The following is a 15,955-nucleotide window of genomic DNA, read 5'->3' as shown; positions in this document are numbered from 1 at the left end:
CTGGCATGGCATGGGCAACAAACACATGCCCTTGGAAATTTGTGGCGTGTCACGCACCTCCAATTATTGCTAGGAAAAGAAAAGCAAAGGGACAACAAAAGGGGATCCAAAAAAAGAGCAATATCTTCACTAAGGCAGACGTGCATGAGAACGACTGGGTGCAATCGACCTCCGAGAGCGACGTCTGCTGCCACCGCGACCGCGACGCCCGGATCTGAACCCAACGCACTCCCAAGGCCGAAAGAGAGAGAGAGAGGATAACTTTTGCCACCTAAGTGGACTGGTTGGGCGTATAAATGACGCGTGCCACGCTGCCATCCTCAAGTTTTTACTCAAGTTGGTTGGGTGGATAAATCAATATGGATCGAAGTAGAGACCAGTGCGACATGAACGGTCCGAAGTGTGAATAAATGTGGAAGCATGGGCCATTTATTATGATCTCCCATGTAGCATGCTCTAGCTTTATTTTTTTTTTTCAAATAAATAGCCGTTTTCACCTAATGGTTACAAAAGAGTGTTGTGTCGACTTGGGCATTGATTTCACTTAAAAGAGTCTTGGCTGTAATTAGGTCCGGTTTGTCAAATTTAGTGTTCAGAAATTGCGCGCAATCAACGGATGAGCGCCGCAATCCTTTATATTAGAATCTGACCTAGCTCCCTCATGAAATGCTCGGTTCTTTGCTTGCAAAAGTATGGATAAGTGTGATGCTGGATTTATTCATACTTATCCATACTCTATGCGGAATATTGCAATCACAAGGTGACGACTTCTATTGGGATTTGTTGGTTATAGATGTTGCCCGCTAGATCGATCGTTCCGCCTCGAGATGCACTCTGGTGCCTCGAAGATATATAATTATTGTTATAATGTTGAAGGATGGGTATGCATCTCATAGATCATAGGCAACTTATCAGAATCCCCATGAAGAAAACCCATTTTTGGAGCATTTGGGCTCTAAATGGCAGTAATACAATGATAAAATTGTGAGGACCCGTCCGGACGTATATTTAGTCCTACGTCGATTTTTCGCTGGATAGATTTTGGGTACTTATATGGAATCAAAGAACCAAATAATACTTTCCGACTAGCTATTTTGGGTGAGGTCTTCCATTGTTACAAATGGTATCAGAACAGATCCGACAGAACAGGCTCATTGAGGAATCGATCGTGGTGTTTGTGATTAAATTTAAATGGATTTGGGCCTTAGTCTGACAAGGACGTTAGGGTTTAAACGAGGGAAGTATTTGAGGACGTGTGCAGTTTGGATAAGGTCTAGTCGTACTAATGTGAGGATCCGTGCGGGCGTGTGTTTAGTCCCACATCGGTTATTCTCTAGGTAGATTTTGGGTACTTATACAGGATCAAGGAACTCAAATAATACCTTCCGGCTAGCCATTTTGGGTGAGATCCTGGGTTGTTACAAATGGTATCAGAGCGGACTCGGCCCATAACCTATGTGGACTATAGGACACTGCAGCACGGATCCATTGGAGCTGACCACGGGCCAATCGTGATGTTTATGATTAGATTTGAATAGATTAGAACTCTTAGCCTGACGAGGATGTTAGGGCTTGAATAGAGGGAGTATGTGAGGATCCGTGCGGGTGTGTGTTTAGTCCCACATCGGTTATTCGCTAGGTAGATCTTGGATACTTATACATGATCAAAGAACCCAAATAATACCTTCTGACTAGTTATTTTGGGTGAGATCCTGGGTTGTTACAACCAAGCATAGAGCAAAATCACTCACCACCTATGACTTGTGCTGCTTCCAATTGTCACACATAAGATGAGGACAGTATTCATGGGAGCCACTAGATCTAGCTCTACATCCCATGCGGGCATCAGCACCATGATTTGGACGCAAGCAGTGAACTGCTCTTTTGATTAATTTTTGGATTGGATATACAGGTCGTGGAGAAGGATTTTGTAGGAATCCCCTAGAATGTAGAAAGAGGTAGTGGATTTTGTAGGAATCCACTAGATTTGATCATTAAGATCTATCTGATTAAGATTTAAATAATGTGAACTAGTTAAGATAATTCCACATCTGAGTTCCTCTGCCACCTGGGATTGTAAAATGGCAACTAATTAAGGCTCCTCTTTCAAGAGACAAGCAAGAAATGTAGTTTCTCCTGCATCCTGGTCCCTGCTGCTACTAGCGAAGTCCGACGTGTGTGCCAAGGCTCAGCATGTCTGTAAGTTAGGAGGGCCATGAATTTTAAAGCCAGATGTTTGCCCTATCCCTATACCTTCAGGCAAATTAAAAGGCATCCAATATATTGGGATAACAGTTATCTTTGGGTAAATACAGCGAAAGCTAGTAGAATTTAGAGAGATGGAGCCCGCCTCCATTGCCCTATATAGCAAACGTGTATTAGACTTGAGACAGGGCAAGCGTTGTGTCAGGATCCTTTGACTTACGTGTACAGATAGAGACAATGCAAAAGCTTCACTATAAAATAAAGAGATATTACAAAATATAAGATTACCTCACAAATTTAAGTCCCTAATATATTCGATCTCTAGGATACTCAATTATTATCTTCTCTTCGAGTTACAAAGGATATATATATAATCAGGTAAATCAATTTAGATGTGAATCAATATTTCTATGATAATCAAATTAGGCCAATAGATAAATGGTGTCCTAAATCGATGTAGACTTGAACTGATATCCTAAGTCGATCATCTAGAACTGATGTGGTTCAATCTTCTAAAACTTGTAAGCTTAAGGCTCAACAACAAGTAGTAAACAAACCGGAAGGAGAGAACAATACAAAGAACAGAGGCATGGGTCCCCAAATTAATCTCGGTTGAATGAAAGGAAAGAGGAAAAGGGTGGGAGACAACAAGAAAGTTCTGGGTGCGTGGTTCACGAGGTGCTGCTGTCCTTGTCCAAGCAATTTGAGGATAAGGTAGCCGGAATATTGTGTGCTTTAAAGAAATTCCTTTCAATATTATTGGTGAGGTTTGGATTGGTTGAGAATCATTCATTATAGAATATATTTATTTTTAATTATAAAGTGGTGTTGACTAACCACCTAATATTGGTAGTATTATGATTTGTTGAATGAAGATGATACTGTGAAAATGTTGTACTAAACTTATACTGATATCCATGACCACAAGCCTGCCTAAAGTGGAGGAATAACTGAAATGGAATAGTGTGAAGCAGAGCATGCATGCTATTTGACATTCTCGACCATATATCTCTTGATAGGTCACATAAGAGCCATCTATAAAGTTTATTGATCTCCGCTTCCAAATCTAATTTTTTTTTTTAAAAAAAAAACATAGCGCTTCAAACCAAGAGAGGACCCAAACCAGGAGGAAGAGTAAGCAATAGAGGATGATCCGATGGAAGGTGATCCCATCTAAGAGGAAGAGATGGGAAAAGAATTCTAGCGCTGGAACGAGTGCTAGGGAATAAAAGGATGACATAGGAACCATTTAGAATAGAACAAGGATAATTTTGTCTCCTAAATAATAAGCATCACACGGAATGGCTAAGAAAATGGCCATCCATCATTCTATTAGTACACCTAACAACAGATGCTTTTTGCACTATATCTATATATATTTGGATTGATTTATATATAAGGATAAGATGAAGTTTTATAAATGACCTTGTTAAAATGATGGGCATAACTTGCAGAAGAAATCCTAAACTATTTTGTGCGCACTGACAGATGTTTCAAAGTATTTTCCATGGTTATATACCCGCACTAAGAAAATATGGCGTGATAATATGTGAAATCTGGATTAGTGAATCGAAATGCTCCATAAAGTTTGGGTTAAAATCCAATACCTCATGTTCAAACGTTTGCAAGGGCCATGACCCAAAAACCTAGTTCAGTGGGTCCTAAAACTACGTAAGCCCTGCGGCCACCTAACTAGAACGGAAATTGAAAAGGCGACCCACTGACTTGGTCCCTTTCAATTTGGTGAGCTCGATTCAATGCAATTATGTCACTGCATAGGCTGCTCGCATATGGCATGTCTCCAAATATGTTTCTACGATCCGCTTTCGTTGCATTCTTTGAAATATTTCCTTAGGTCCCTCAACTTGCTACCAGATGGCCGACCATCCGAGTGGTGATCGCAAATATGAACGCCATTTTAGATGCTCAGATTGCACCACACCATTTTGGATGAGTGAGTTTGTTTGCAATTTTGCATAGTTTGAGCCAATTTTTCACCATCATCTCTTAATATTATAGTTGAAATATATGCTTCAATTTATGAATTATATCATTTTAAAATTCTAAATTTTAAAAAATTCAGATATTTTTAAATAAAATAATATTTTAAATGGTGTATATTATTTAAAAGAAATATAATATATATTAATCATTTATTTATTTTTTTTGAGCTCTACACAAGTTGAACTGCAATACATTATACCCTTACACAGAAGGCGAATTATACTTTGGATTTGCAATACATTACATTAAATTGTATATGAAAGAAACCTAAAAATCGACTTATTCAATCTAAACCAAAGCCTTTTGGATCAACGTTGGATTGAAATATGCCCCATTCAATCATAACCTAGATATGGATCACATCACGAAGAACCTCAATTTTGACTTGAGTGTATCAGAAGATATTCTCTAGAGAAAATCCAAACAGAAATTCCAGCACCGTTTGTTTTTGGATTCTTTCGAATCAGCTTGCCTCCGTGATCTTCATCTCTAGTGCATAGAATCTGAAACCGAACTTAAACAATGCATCTCCTTCAAATACTGCCGACCAGGTGCTCCTCTTTCGCAGAAATTCTATGATTAGCTTAAATCAATGATTAGCTTCATGATGAGATCCATAATGTCCATTTGCGTCGGCTGCCTGTATGTATTCCTTTCGGCACCACCCCTGAATCTTCTCAAGGTAGATATTATAATACTGGTATAGATAGAAATTTTGTTATTGTCCAATTCTGAACGGTAGTAAATACGGTAACTTTGCAATATTTGATTGATCAAAATTCTGATACATATTCCTTCCAATTGGGGAGTTGAGATTGAGCATGGTTGGTGGAGCCTGTTTCCATCATAAAATTCTACTATAGATGCACAGATGTGCGATCCAAACAGAATTTCCCACCTTCTTGTGGCTCCTCAAATTGCTTGTGTGCACCATACCATGCGAAAGCATCACTCTCTCTGAAAGCATTCAAATCTGCAGACTAATCCAGATTAGTGTACAAGAAAAATGCTCGAGGCATGGCCTATGCCGATCCATAAATTCAAACCGACGCTTGTCTCAATGAATCCCTTGCAATAAATGCCAAATTCCAAATCTATATAACTAGGAGCCATTTGGTATTTTGATTTTCTATTTTTTGTTTTTAAAATCAAAAAAAAAATTGCACAACTAAACTTTTCTATTTTTGAAATTATTTATAAAAAATTTAAACATAAAGATTTATTGCTTCCAAAAAAAAAGGGTGAAAACGAGGGTAATTTGTGGTCAAAATCCTTTGTCAATCCTGTTTTCAATATTAACCCCAATACAATAGTTTATTTTCATTTGCTGCTTAACTAAAAGAGGAAAAAAATATTTTATCGAAGAGCATACTTGATCACTCCTGGCTTATCTCTTTCAGGTGGTGGGTGGGGTAGGTAAATTGTGTAATGGCCTGGCTTAGTATTTCTGGCAATTGCAATGATTTCTTTATCTTTTTATGTCTAAAAAAATAATAATGTTTCGATCCAATGGGACCAAATCCCATCAATTTATTTCAACACCAGATCATTATATATATATATATATATAGTGTTAAATGGTATGGTACGTAATTCTTGATTAGAATAAAAACACAAAAGCAGTAAATGTGCCAAATAGACTATCTGTTTTTCAAGTGAGTGACTAGAAAGGAAAAAAGAGAAGAAAAAGCCAATAGATAATGATAGTGCTATCTTTGGAATGGGCATATGTAACCATTTGTAAATACAGCTGTTCTCACACACTTGGGCAGGTATCAGATGCAATGAGAATGAAAGGCATTCATGGATCCATGGAAATCTAGTAGCATATCGATTTGTTCTCAGCTTCTTTCGCCGAACCGTTCGGCCCCGACCAGGGCCGTATCGGATACCGCCCGCTATTAATCCCACTCGGGGACCAGACAGGGGAAGCGCGCGAGCAGCAGAGCCACGGTGCAAGCGCTGGGGTGGGTCATCCCTGGCGGGCGCGATGGAGGCAGAGGCCAACCCAGTTCGAGATCCCGTGGCTTCGTGCCCCAGGCTTGATGACCTCGCCCACCGGCTTCGTCTCTACGTGCCGCTCTCCTTCCCGGACGACGTGGAAGAGTACGAGTTGGGCGATGGCGTGGATGAGAGAGGGAAGGTGCTCCCCCAGATGGGTTTGGTCGACTCCGCCGCCGCCGCCGTTCCCCCGCCGGAGAGGTTCCGCCCCAAAAGGGCGGCTGTCCTTGTTTGCCTCTTCGAGGGCAAGCTCGGCGACCTTCGTGTCATCCTCACCAAGCGTTCCTCCAACCTCTCTACCCACTCCGGTTCTGCTCGATCGTGTTCTCTCTCGTTTCTTTCTTTCAATTCGAGATATTTAGGGGAAAAGAGCGAAGGAATTGTGCGAAAGATTGGATTTTTTTTGGTAAAGGTGTTGCCTTTTTCGCTTTTGGGGCGCAGGTGAGGTGTCGTTGCCGGGGGGGAAGGCGGAGGAGGGCGACGCGGATGATCGAGAGACGGCGTTGAGAGAAGCCAAAGAAGAGATAGGGCTGGATCCTTCTCTGGTCACAGTCGTGACCGTTCTGGAACCCTTCTTGTCCCGGGTAATTATGCTTCAATATCTCAATCTCAAGCCCTTTTTATTCGTCTTTGGTTTTTTTATGTGCATTGAAGTATGGGATTCTCAGTGGTTCTTATTTTGCATCTGCATTCAAACAAAGTTGGAATCTCTTGTTATGATGGCTTGCAATCCTGGATAAATCCATTTCTTTGAACTAGATAATTCTGATTTAATTCTTATTTGATTTTGAATTTGTGGTTATTTAATTATAGGCCACTATTTCCTCCTCCTTTTTGATTTGCATTAGTTAGTCTTGATGTGCTTGCCATTGTTGAGAAGCCCCATGGACTGGAGCTGCATTCATGCTGGTTGTTTTAGTGTTATGTTTTTAGCCTAAAATTGTTTCACCCTTCCTCTATGCCATCATTGGTTTAGTGGTTGTGCTTGCCAATGCTGAAGTTTGGGCTTGTAGTATGGGTGCTATTGTAGTGAGGCATGTAATAACCAGCAGAAAGATGGTCCCTTGCCAGAGCCGATGAATGAGGTGCATACTGTTTGCCAAGGATCTCCTCTATAACTATGGAACAAACTCTGACAATTTTGACCAATAAAAAGAACACAGAAGTAGAATTATTCTGAGTACGAAATATGTAATTTTATTATGTCATAATACAGCATTTACGTGCATGGATTTTTCCTCCTCGCACTGAGTTTGGAGTCTAATGCATACCTTATGATTCTTTTGGTGCATAGCTTAATATTCAGCTGACTTGTATGGCTTTTGCCACCCGGGAGTTGTCGGTGATTCTGTCTTGATGTTATAAGAGCCCTTAAAAGAGCTAAAACATTCCTCATTTAATTTTTCTTAAATTTACCTGTTGTCATCTCCTGTAGCAAGCATGCTAATTTGTTTTTTATTCACTTTGTAGCATCTTCTCAGAGTAGTTCCTGTAATTGGCTTGCTTTCTGATAACCAAGCGTTCAAGCCTGTTGCTAATGCTGATGAGGTGGAAGCAATATTTGATGCACCCTTAGAGATGTTTCTCAAGGTCTAGTCTGATATCAGAGCTTTGTTCTAAATTAGCCGTCCTTAATCGATTCCTTTTTCTCTATAAGATTCATTTCGTAGTGGTCACAGGATGAAAACCGGAGGTCTGAGGAACGGGAATGGATGGGGGAGAAGTTTCTGGTCCATTACTTCAACTTCAGTACAGAAAACAAGAATTTTGTTATTTGGGGTTTAACTGCAACTATCTTGATTCATGCCGCATCAGTCATTTACCAGCGGCCACCTTCTTTCCCTGAGCAGAAGCCCAGCTACAGAGTCCCTCGGTATATAAAGGGGACTTGTATAATGCCATGAATTCTGAGACTCATATCAACTTAATGTCCACAAGCTGCTTGTGGTTGTTTGTTGTGGCATTCTGGAAGATCTTGCAGGTGGCTTCAGTGAATCCTGTGCCCTGGCAGGTTTACTACCAATCCCAGATGGATGGACCTAATGCCAACTATTCCCTTAATTATAGCAACTTCTACTTCAATCTGTTTGAAATGTTTCAGATGCACTGCTTGAAGGACCAGCTTTGTGGACTATTCCAGTGCAAATAACTTGACAAACCATACAATGTATTCTGCTATACTGCTAAAAAAAATTTACAGTTGTTAATGTAAACATATTTTGTGGAATAGTACATTGAATCCTTCCTGCACCACCTCATATTAGTCAGATGGATCCATTAGTTTTGATGTAATGTTTCGTTTGGAGATGCCATGAAAGTTCATGGTGATATTGTTATATAACATTCGATTCTTGGGAACAACAACAGAAAAAGATAAAAGGAAAAGAACTTGCAGAACTTTCAAGAGTTGGAAGACAACTAAATTTCCTATTTTTCGCTGATGCACTTTTTGAGGGGGTCTCTCTCTCTCCCTCTCCCTCCGACGCCTTTGGCAAAAAATTATCACCGACGACTGCTTATCTCCACATCGCGAAGCTTAAATGCTATAACATTCGATTCTAGAAATCTGCCATTCGATGCACTGAAAGATTTCTTTGCAGCATCAAAATCTACCCTAGGAATGGAAGAGGCAACGGATTTATTGCTGATGGTAAACATTTCTGAGTCAAATTTTCATGCATGCTAGATCGGATCTCAATAACTAATCCTTCCTTCTTTCTAAATTAGAAAGATATCACTTTACTATTATAAGAAAAATATTCTTATCATGTATTATGAGATGATGACAATAATTTTATGTCTATCATGGTGAAAGTTTGTAGCCAGCTGCTGTTTTACTTCATCTATGAAATGCATTTTGAGGGTTTTTCCTTTTCCTAAAAACAAAAATTCCCCTCTCTTAACTTTTTTATACTTTTTTTTTAACTACTCTGTACATTTCTTTCAGATGGTTCCAAATAAAAATCTAGAGTTGTATACATTTATAGAGAGACTATTAGTACTGGAAACTGGGTTGCTTCATTTGTAGCCGCTACAGAACTTATTATATTTGGATGCTTTGTGTTGTATCTATAAAACTGGGACAGCAAGAATCTCGTCCAGAACCGCAGGAGCAGTGGAGGTGGAACCAGCATGATCCGAGATTAAGGCACTGGAAGGTTACTCAGATTGGTGGCCTGGTTCCATAATGACATCTCCAGAACTGACAGCCGATTCTAAGCCCAGATCATCACTCAAAACCTAAGTATTCCTCAATGACCGATGGCGTACAAGTACCGTGAGGGAAAGGTGAAAAAAAATCCCAATCAGGGAGTGCAATAGAGAACCTGAGGGCAGTATAATCTTGCTGCACTACCATAATAAATAATAATAGAAAACACCCAGACAAAGCTAAAGCAAAACAAATCTCTCAAGTTTTCCTTTAGCCCATTTTTTAAGCTGAGAACACCCGGAAGGAGTTCTCTCAAGCATTGACGCCCAGAAAGAGCACCCTCAGGGCCTCAACAGCTGTTTTGTGAGCACCTCTAAAGATCCGGCCCAAATCAGGTGGAAGTCAGTTTTGCAAATTAACAACAGCAACGCTAATATGGGCCTGACCCAATTATACTCTCAAGAAGTCTTTGCAAGCTATTGTTAACCCTGACCTGAGCCCATATTTTTGGGGACGTGTCCTTTGTTCGGAATTCCATGATATTTTAAAAAATAATGAATTAGAAGGGGAAAAACACACACACAAAAGAGTAGACAAAGTATCGATAAATGTGATTATCATGTTGCATTCTTTGTCAAAACTGAAAATTTTGCTAAAATGAGATATCTCAAGTAATGCTATGGAGTCAAAAACATGAATGATGGATTGTGAGATGATACTGCATCCATTAGAGAAAATATGATAAATCTGACAAACACAGGGGTTTAAAAAAAATATTAATAAAAGAAAGAAGCTAAAAGCTTCTTGGTAGAACCAGAGATTATTCGCACATAAATGCCAACATAGAGATGAAATTGATGTCTCAATGTCTCATACAAACTCGACCACTTCCCACAAGCCCAACATTTTAGAATGTGAAGGAGATTTGGAATTATGAAAAAATGGAGAAATTTTATTATAAATTCAAAAAAAAAATACAGATGCTTTATAATATATAAATTAATTAAAACATGTCTGTACAAACTAGCACATGAAAAAATAATGGGAAGTATAGAAGTGACCTCAAATAATAAGGTTGTGCATCTGTTTTATAATTTGGAAGGAAAACTAGTTTGGGAAACCACATCATCCTTTATTTTCAACAAGCTAATTTAGATTGTAGATAGGGATGGATAAAGATTTTGGAAATTATTGATAATATTGTCGCAAATGCTTTATGTCTCGGCCCAACAAAGCCGAGAGATGACCTAATTTTTCCATTACAACAATGAGCATTAGCGGCATATTTAACAAACTGAAGACATCCATGGACAAAAGAAAGTGAGGGTGTTTTTTATTAATTTATTAGAATGGGTAAGTGGACATGGCAAGCTATGATCTTATCCATGTTGTATAAAATAATAATAATAGCATCTCAAAATTCAATGGCCGTGAAGATTCTGAGTAGACCCGCTTCTCTTCGCAATAAGTCTTATTAGTGGATAATTCCCAAATTATGTCAACGGTATGCATGGCCAAACTAATCATCAGTGTACTAGCTTAGTGTCATACTAGACCAATTAATTTCCGCCACATGGATTCATTCATTCCAAAACTCTAGCCTCTCACCCTCTAGTCATATTTGGTAAAGATATTTAAAGTATAACTTTTTGAAGTAGAACTTTTATAAAAAAAAGCTATTTATTGTTTAATAACTACATTTCTAAAGTACCATAAAATTTTAATATGTATTTGGTAAACAAACTGAAAAAGTACTTTTGATATGACAAAAGAACCATAAAAACATTATACAACAAAACAAAATAAAATATAATATATATTACTACATAAATATATAATATAGTATAATATTACTATAATATAATATAATATTATTTACTATAGTATAATAATATACATAATTTGATATTATATAACATAACATCACAATGTATTGTGATATAATATAATCTAATATTATATTTATAGTACAATACAATAATAAAAATATAAAATATTATAATTATTATAATTATATATTAATATTATTAATTTTGTGATTATAATATTTAATTAGAGATATTTTAGTCTAAAAAATTATAAATTAAAATAGTTTTTTGCTAAAAGTGTTTTTCAGAATTTTATTTAGAAAGTTATTTTAGCTTTCCAATTTTTTTTACTAAATACCTTTATTTCATTCAAAGGTCGTGCTTTCTGCCGACCAAAAACTCTGCCGAACACGGCGTAAATCTCCCTCCCTTCTCCCTCCCCTCGATGCCGTGGCCTTCGCCATAGCTGCAATGCACCCTCTCATCACCGTCCAGCCCTTTGAGGGGGACATGGCCACCAATGAATCCAACTCCGTCCTCCTCCCCGACGTCCTCAAGGCCTCGACCCACCTCGACGTCGTCCGCTTCGTTCACACAAACCACTCCAAGAACCGCCGCGAGCCCTTTCTCGTATATCTCTAAGTGCACCAGCCATCAGATCTTCCCCAAGTCCAAAGGCACCGGCCATGCCGTCTCCCGTATCCTCGATCTCCCCGGCGGTGACACCCACCACGCTGGCCAAGGAGCGTTCGACAGCATGGTTTGCGATGGAAGCATCTCCTTCCCCTCCAAGACTTGCTGCCCTTGGCCCTACCGTGTCAACGTCGCATCGAGCTCGTCCCCGAGCTCCCCCTCGTCATTCTGACTCTACCAAGAGTTTTGGTGGGCGACGCTATCTCGACGGAGGGTTCTATCACGTCGGGGGAGAGGGCCGAAGCGCTTCCTCTTTTTTCCTTATACTGAGGTGGCCAGAATATCCACATGGTAGAAATTAATTGGCCTGGTGTATTGCTAAGCTGATACACCGGCCGGGGGTAGAATATAATTTCTCCAGATAGAATCCCCTTCATTGGCTCTCATCTAATTAATAGTTGGTTTCCTATAATAACGGCGAAGCCAACTAAGTTAGGTTTTCCTTTGAGATGCAAAGTGTTTTGGTCGAAGCATCAATTGTGAGCAACTCTGCATGCTTGTACACTGCAGGCCCAACTCTTGCATGGAGTTGTAGTTTGGGCTAGTCTTTGTTCTACCCCAAGAGTTCACCCCAAAAGGATGGATAAATATACTCGAAAAGATTAGCAGAAAAATATTATTTAGTTTTTTTGATCTTGTAAAAATATCCAAATTCAACTGGTGCATAGCTAATATCGTACTCTCATACATAATTTTTAAATAATTAATTATATCAAATATATTACATTCTAAAATTAATTAATATGATTTTTAAAATTTAAAAAGAAAACAGAAGTTTGACGGCGATATCAAAACCCAGGCCACATTGGAAAGGATCAGGTGCCGCCAGAGTTGAAGCATGGTGCAGAATGTCAATGGGACAAAGTTTAGATGCTTGACTCTGTTTTGGTAGCTTATACAGAGACAAGTGTCAAGCATCTATAAGTCCAGTTCCTGTAATGGTTATAGTGAATGCAAAGCTCTGACATTTTGAGATACATGTGATTAGAGCTTGCATTAGAGACTTTCTTTTTTAATCTTTTAGTCAAAGGCATGCTTTTTCATTCGTGGTTTTTTTTCCCCCGCTTCTCTCTCCCCTGCTCGTGTAGCTTCGACTCGAGAACAATTCCAGTTAGCCGGCATGGAAGCTGACGACTTCGAACGTAGGCTTGACTTCAGACTTCGTTAGATGGCTTCTCATTTAGTAATCGAAGGACCAACCTTCCACTTACGAACCTTTCTGAACTTGGCGCTAGGATCCATTTGTTTTCGGAGAAAACGCCAAAAAAATGTCGGCAAACGATTTGCCGACCCTTCTCTTTACACGACCATACCTGCATCTTCTTTGTCCTCGTTGATGTGGCCATGCCCCGGATATCATAACTTTTTAAGGGGACGTGGGATCTTTCGTTAGCCTACGGCATTATTGAATCTAAGAGGCATGACCCTCGCACTTTCTGCGCTCATATTCTAATACTACCAATATTAACCACAAACTCACTGAAGTCATGGGGAAGGAGGAGACTTCTCCCAGATTTATTGATAAATGAAATCATTTAGAGATGGTAGTTAAGAGGGGTGGTACAAGATTCAGTAAGTGGATGGTACAATATTTGGGGTGAGCATTAGACTTCCTCATAAAACCTTGCAATTATTTTTTTTCTCTGATGAAAAATATAACCTACCTGTTTGCTCAAGCTTGATAGAGGCTGTCCTCTCTCTGATTAGTTGTTCTTCCAAGGCATTAGATCAGAACGTTACGTTGCTTTTGAGATGGCGAGGACTCCAAAGTTATTCCAAAATGGCGTCCACGGTACTTAATTATTTCTATATAATTTCAATAAACATAGTCAAAGAAACTATCAGACCATGCTCTGAAAGATACCTTAGAGTTGGAACACAAATATTAGGAGTTGAATTCAAAACATGGTAGCACCGAACTATGATCACACTAAAGCCTTGGAGGCATATTAACTTCTCGATTATTTCGTTCGATTTCAGCTACTAAGAGAATATTATTTCGAAGCATGGCAATCATAAACTACAGCCATGCTTAGAGCACCTCAAGAGGACATCATGTCCGCCGCATTTGGCTGTCCGTTAACCTCAGAAGCTGCAATACTTCTTTTTTTTTTTTCTTTTGGCTTGAAGGAAGTCCCAGTCAATCAGTAGCTAGGTAAGTGGGTTCCTCCTTCGGCCGCATTGCCTAAGCTTTGCCCATGATGAAATTGAAAGCATGGAAAGAGCTAAGAAAGCACCAGTCAAAGGCTAGCATTGAGTGGAAATGCATGAGGGGGTCTTAAGATATCTAGCGTTCCGCAATGGCATGCTCACAAGAGTAGGCAATGATTTGGCAGCTATACCTATTTAGACCATCCACCATAGAGTAAGATATATATATATACAGCCAAAAACCAGTGACTAGATCCACACTTTGGTTATTTCCCATAGACTAACAGGAGAAAAGAATAAAGCGTTGAAAGGAGTGAAGTGACGTAGATAATGAAGGGTCCGAGGTATCCTTTTTGTGCTAGGACTTTTAGATTGATGGAGGCTAGGTTATTACAAATGGAGTGGCTAGCGTGGAAAGTGGCTAGGCCAAACCGTTTGTGAGACCTTTTCCTCCCTTCTCCTTATTGATACAGCTTTAGGAGCCATTATAAATTTTTGTTTTATTAGAAATTTAAATTTTCAAATGGAACCTCTCTAGATCTTTTAGATGTTTCAAAAGTTTTAGAGCTTCCTCTTCTTGTAATCCCAGATTGGATATGTAAAAGAAAGTTCTCTTACTTTTATAGGAATTCTATCCTTTGAAGCCCACGTTGGGCATTAAGATGAGTATGCTAGGGGCCAGATGTTTTAGAATCAATAATCATGATAAATATGTCTATCCCAAAGTCATCGATGCGATGATATTCTAATCTTTGGAATATCTCTCAAAATTATTTCAGAAATTATATCATTCCTATCAAACAATTTTGATATGAAAGACTTCGGCATTCTATTGAGAAAATGATTGAAAAGTTTGGATATTTTGATCAAGAACCTATATCTACTCTCTATGATCCTAATTTTCATCTAAAAAAAAGCTTAGGCAAATCAATTGATCAAATCACAAACTCTCGAATCATAGGATATCACCTATAGTGACAAGCAAGATGAGACCCAATATTCTTATGCTATATGAAGTAGATACACCCAAAATTCAAATAAACCTCATTGGACTGCTCTTGGAAGGATATCCTGATATCTTAAGGGAATCCTCAATCTCTCTCTTGTACACTGGATACCCCGAGGTAGTTGGGGGTTGCAGTGATGGAAATTAAATTACCGATTCTTTAGATCTAAAATCAATCACTGGCTATCTTTTTCTTCTGATCGTATCACCATAGCTTGAGAATCTTCAAGGCAAATTACTGTATCCCGAAGTACTATAGAGGCCGAATCTATTGCTCTTGATACTATGTATACTAAGGTAGAGTGGATCAAGAATTTTATCTCAGAGCTATCATTAATACCTAAGCTAGTTCCTGTTGTCTGTGTGTATTGTGAATTTGTAAAATAAATTAAATAATAAATATATGAATAAATAAATCTGACCTCAAATGAAGATTCAACTATGTTAGATCAAGGCTAGTGTTTGACACTATGTCCTTAAGACAGATTTCGCCCTCCACACAGGTGCTTTGGATCTCGTGAGCGTCTGCCTCCCAGGATACAATGATCTTCACAAACAAAAGGAGCACACCAATTTGTTTGTACGGCGAACCAAAAACTGAGTTTTTGTACTCTCTTTGAATGAACTCACTTATGCTCTCTAAGAACTCTAGAATGAGAGAACTAGATGAATTGGAAAAATTCCATTTTCAGAATGGTTGGAGGAAGGCTCTATTTATAGAGTTCATGGTGACTTTTCAGAATAGACACCAAGTGAAGAGACATGTCTTTTCTATTCAAATGAATAGACACATCCCTATGAATAGTTATATCTTTCATGCTAATAGTCATGTCTTTTAAATGAAAAGATGCATCCACACAAAGATGCAATGAAAAGATGCATCCATACAAAGATGCAATGAAAAGATGTAACTCTTTTGAAGAGACATACCTCTTC

The 15,955-nt window shown here is 38.8% G+C and overlaps 1 protein-coding gene across 1 annotated transcript; it reads left to right on the top strand.

The window, feature by feature from the left end:
• Positions 1-5,982: 5,982 nt before the first annotated feature.
• LOC103713194 (nudix hydrolase 15, mitochondrial-like) lies at positions 5,983-8,463 on the top strand. Its single transcript, XM_008800024.3, has 4 exons — positions 5,983-6,518; positions 6,652-6,794; positions 7,681-7,800; positions 7,890-8,463. The coding sequence occupies exons 1-4, from the start codon at positions 6,200-6,202 to the stop codon at positions 8,112-8,114; spliced, it is 807 nt and encodes a 268-aa protein (XP_008798246.1). The 5' UTR covers positions 5,983-6,199; the 3' UTR covers positions 8,115-8,463.
• Positions 8,464-15,955: the final 7,492 nt, after the last annotated feature.

This window comes from Phoenix dactylifera, chromosome 11 (assembly GCF_009389715.1).
Source record: "Phoenix dactylifera cultivar Barhee BC4 chromosome 11, palm_55x_up_171113_PBpolish2nd_filt_p, whole genome shotgun sequence".
In the NCBI taxonomy this organism is placed as follows: Eukaryota; Viridiplantae; Streptophyta; class Magnoliopsida; order Arecales; family Arecaceae; genus Phoenix; species Phoenix dactylifera.
This window is presented reverse-complemented; position numbering and strand designations above follow the sequence as displayed.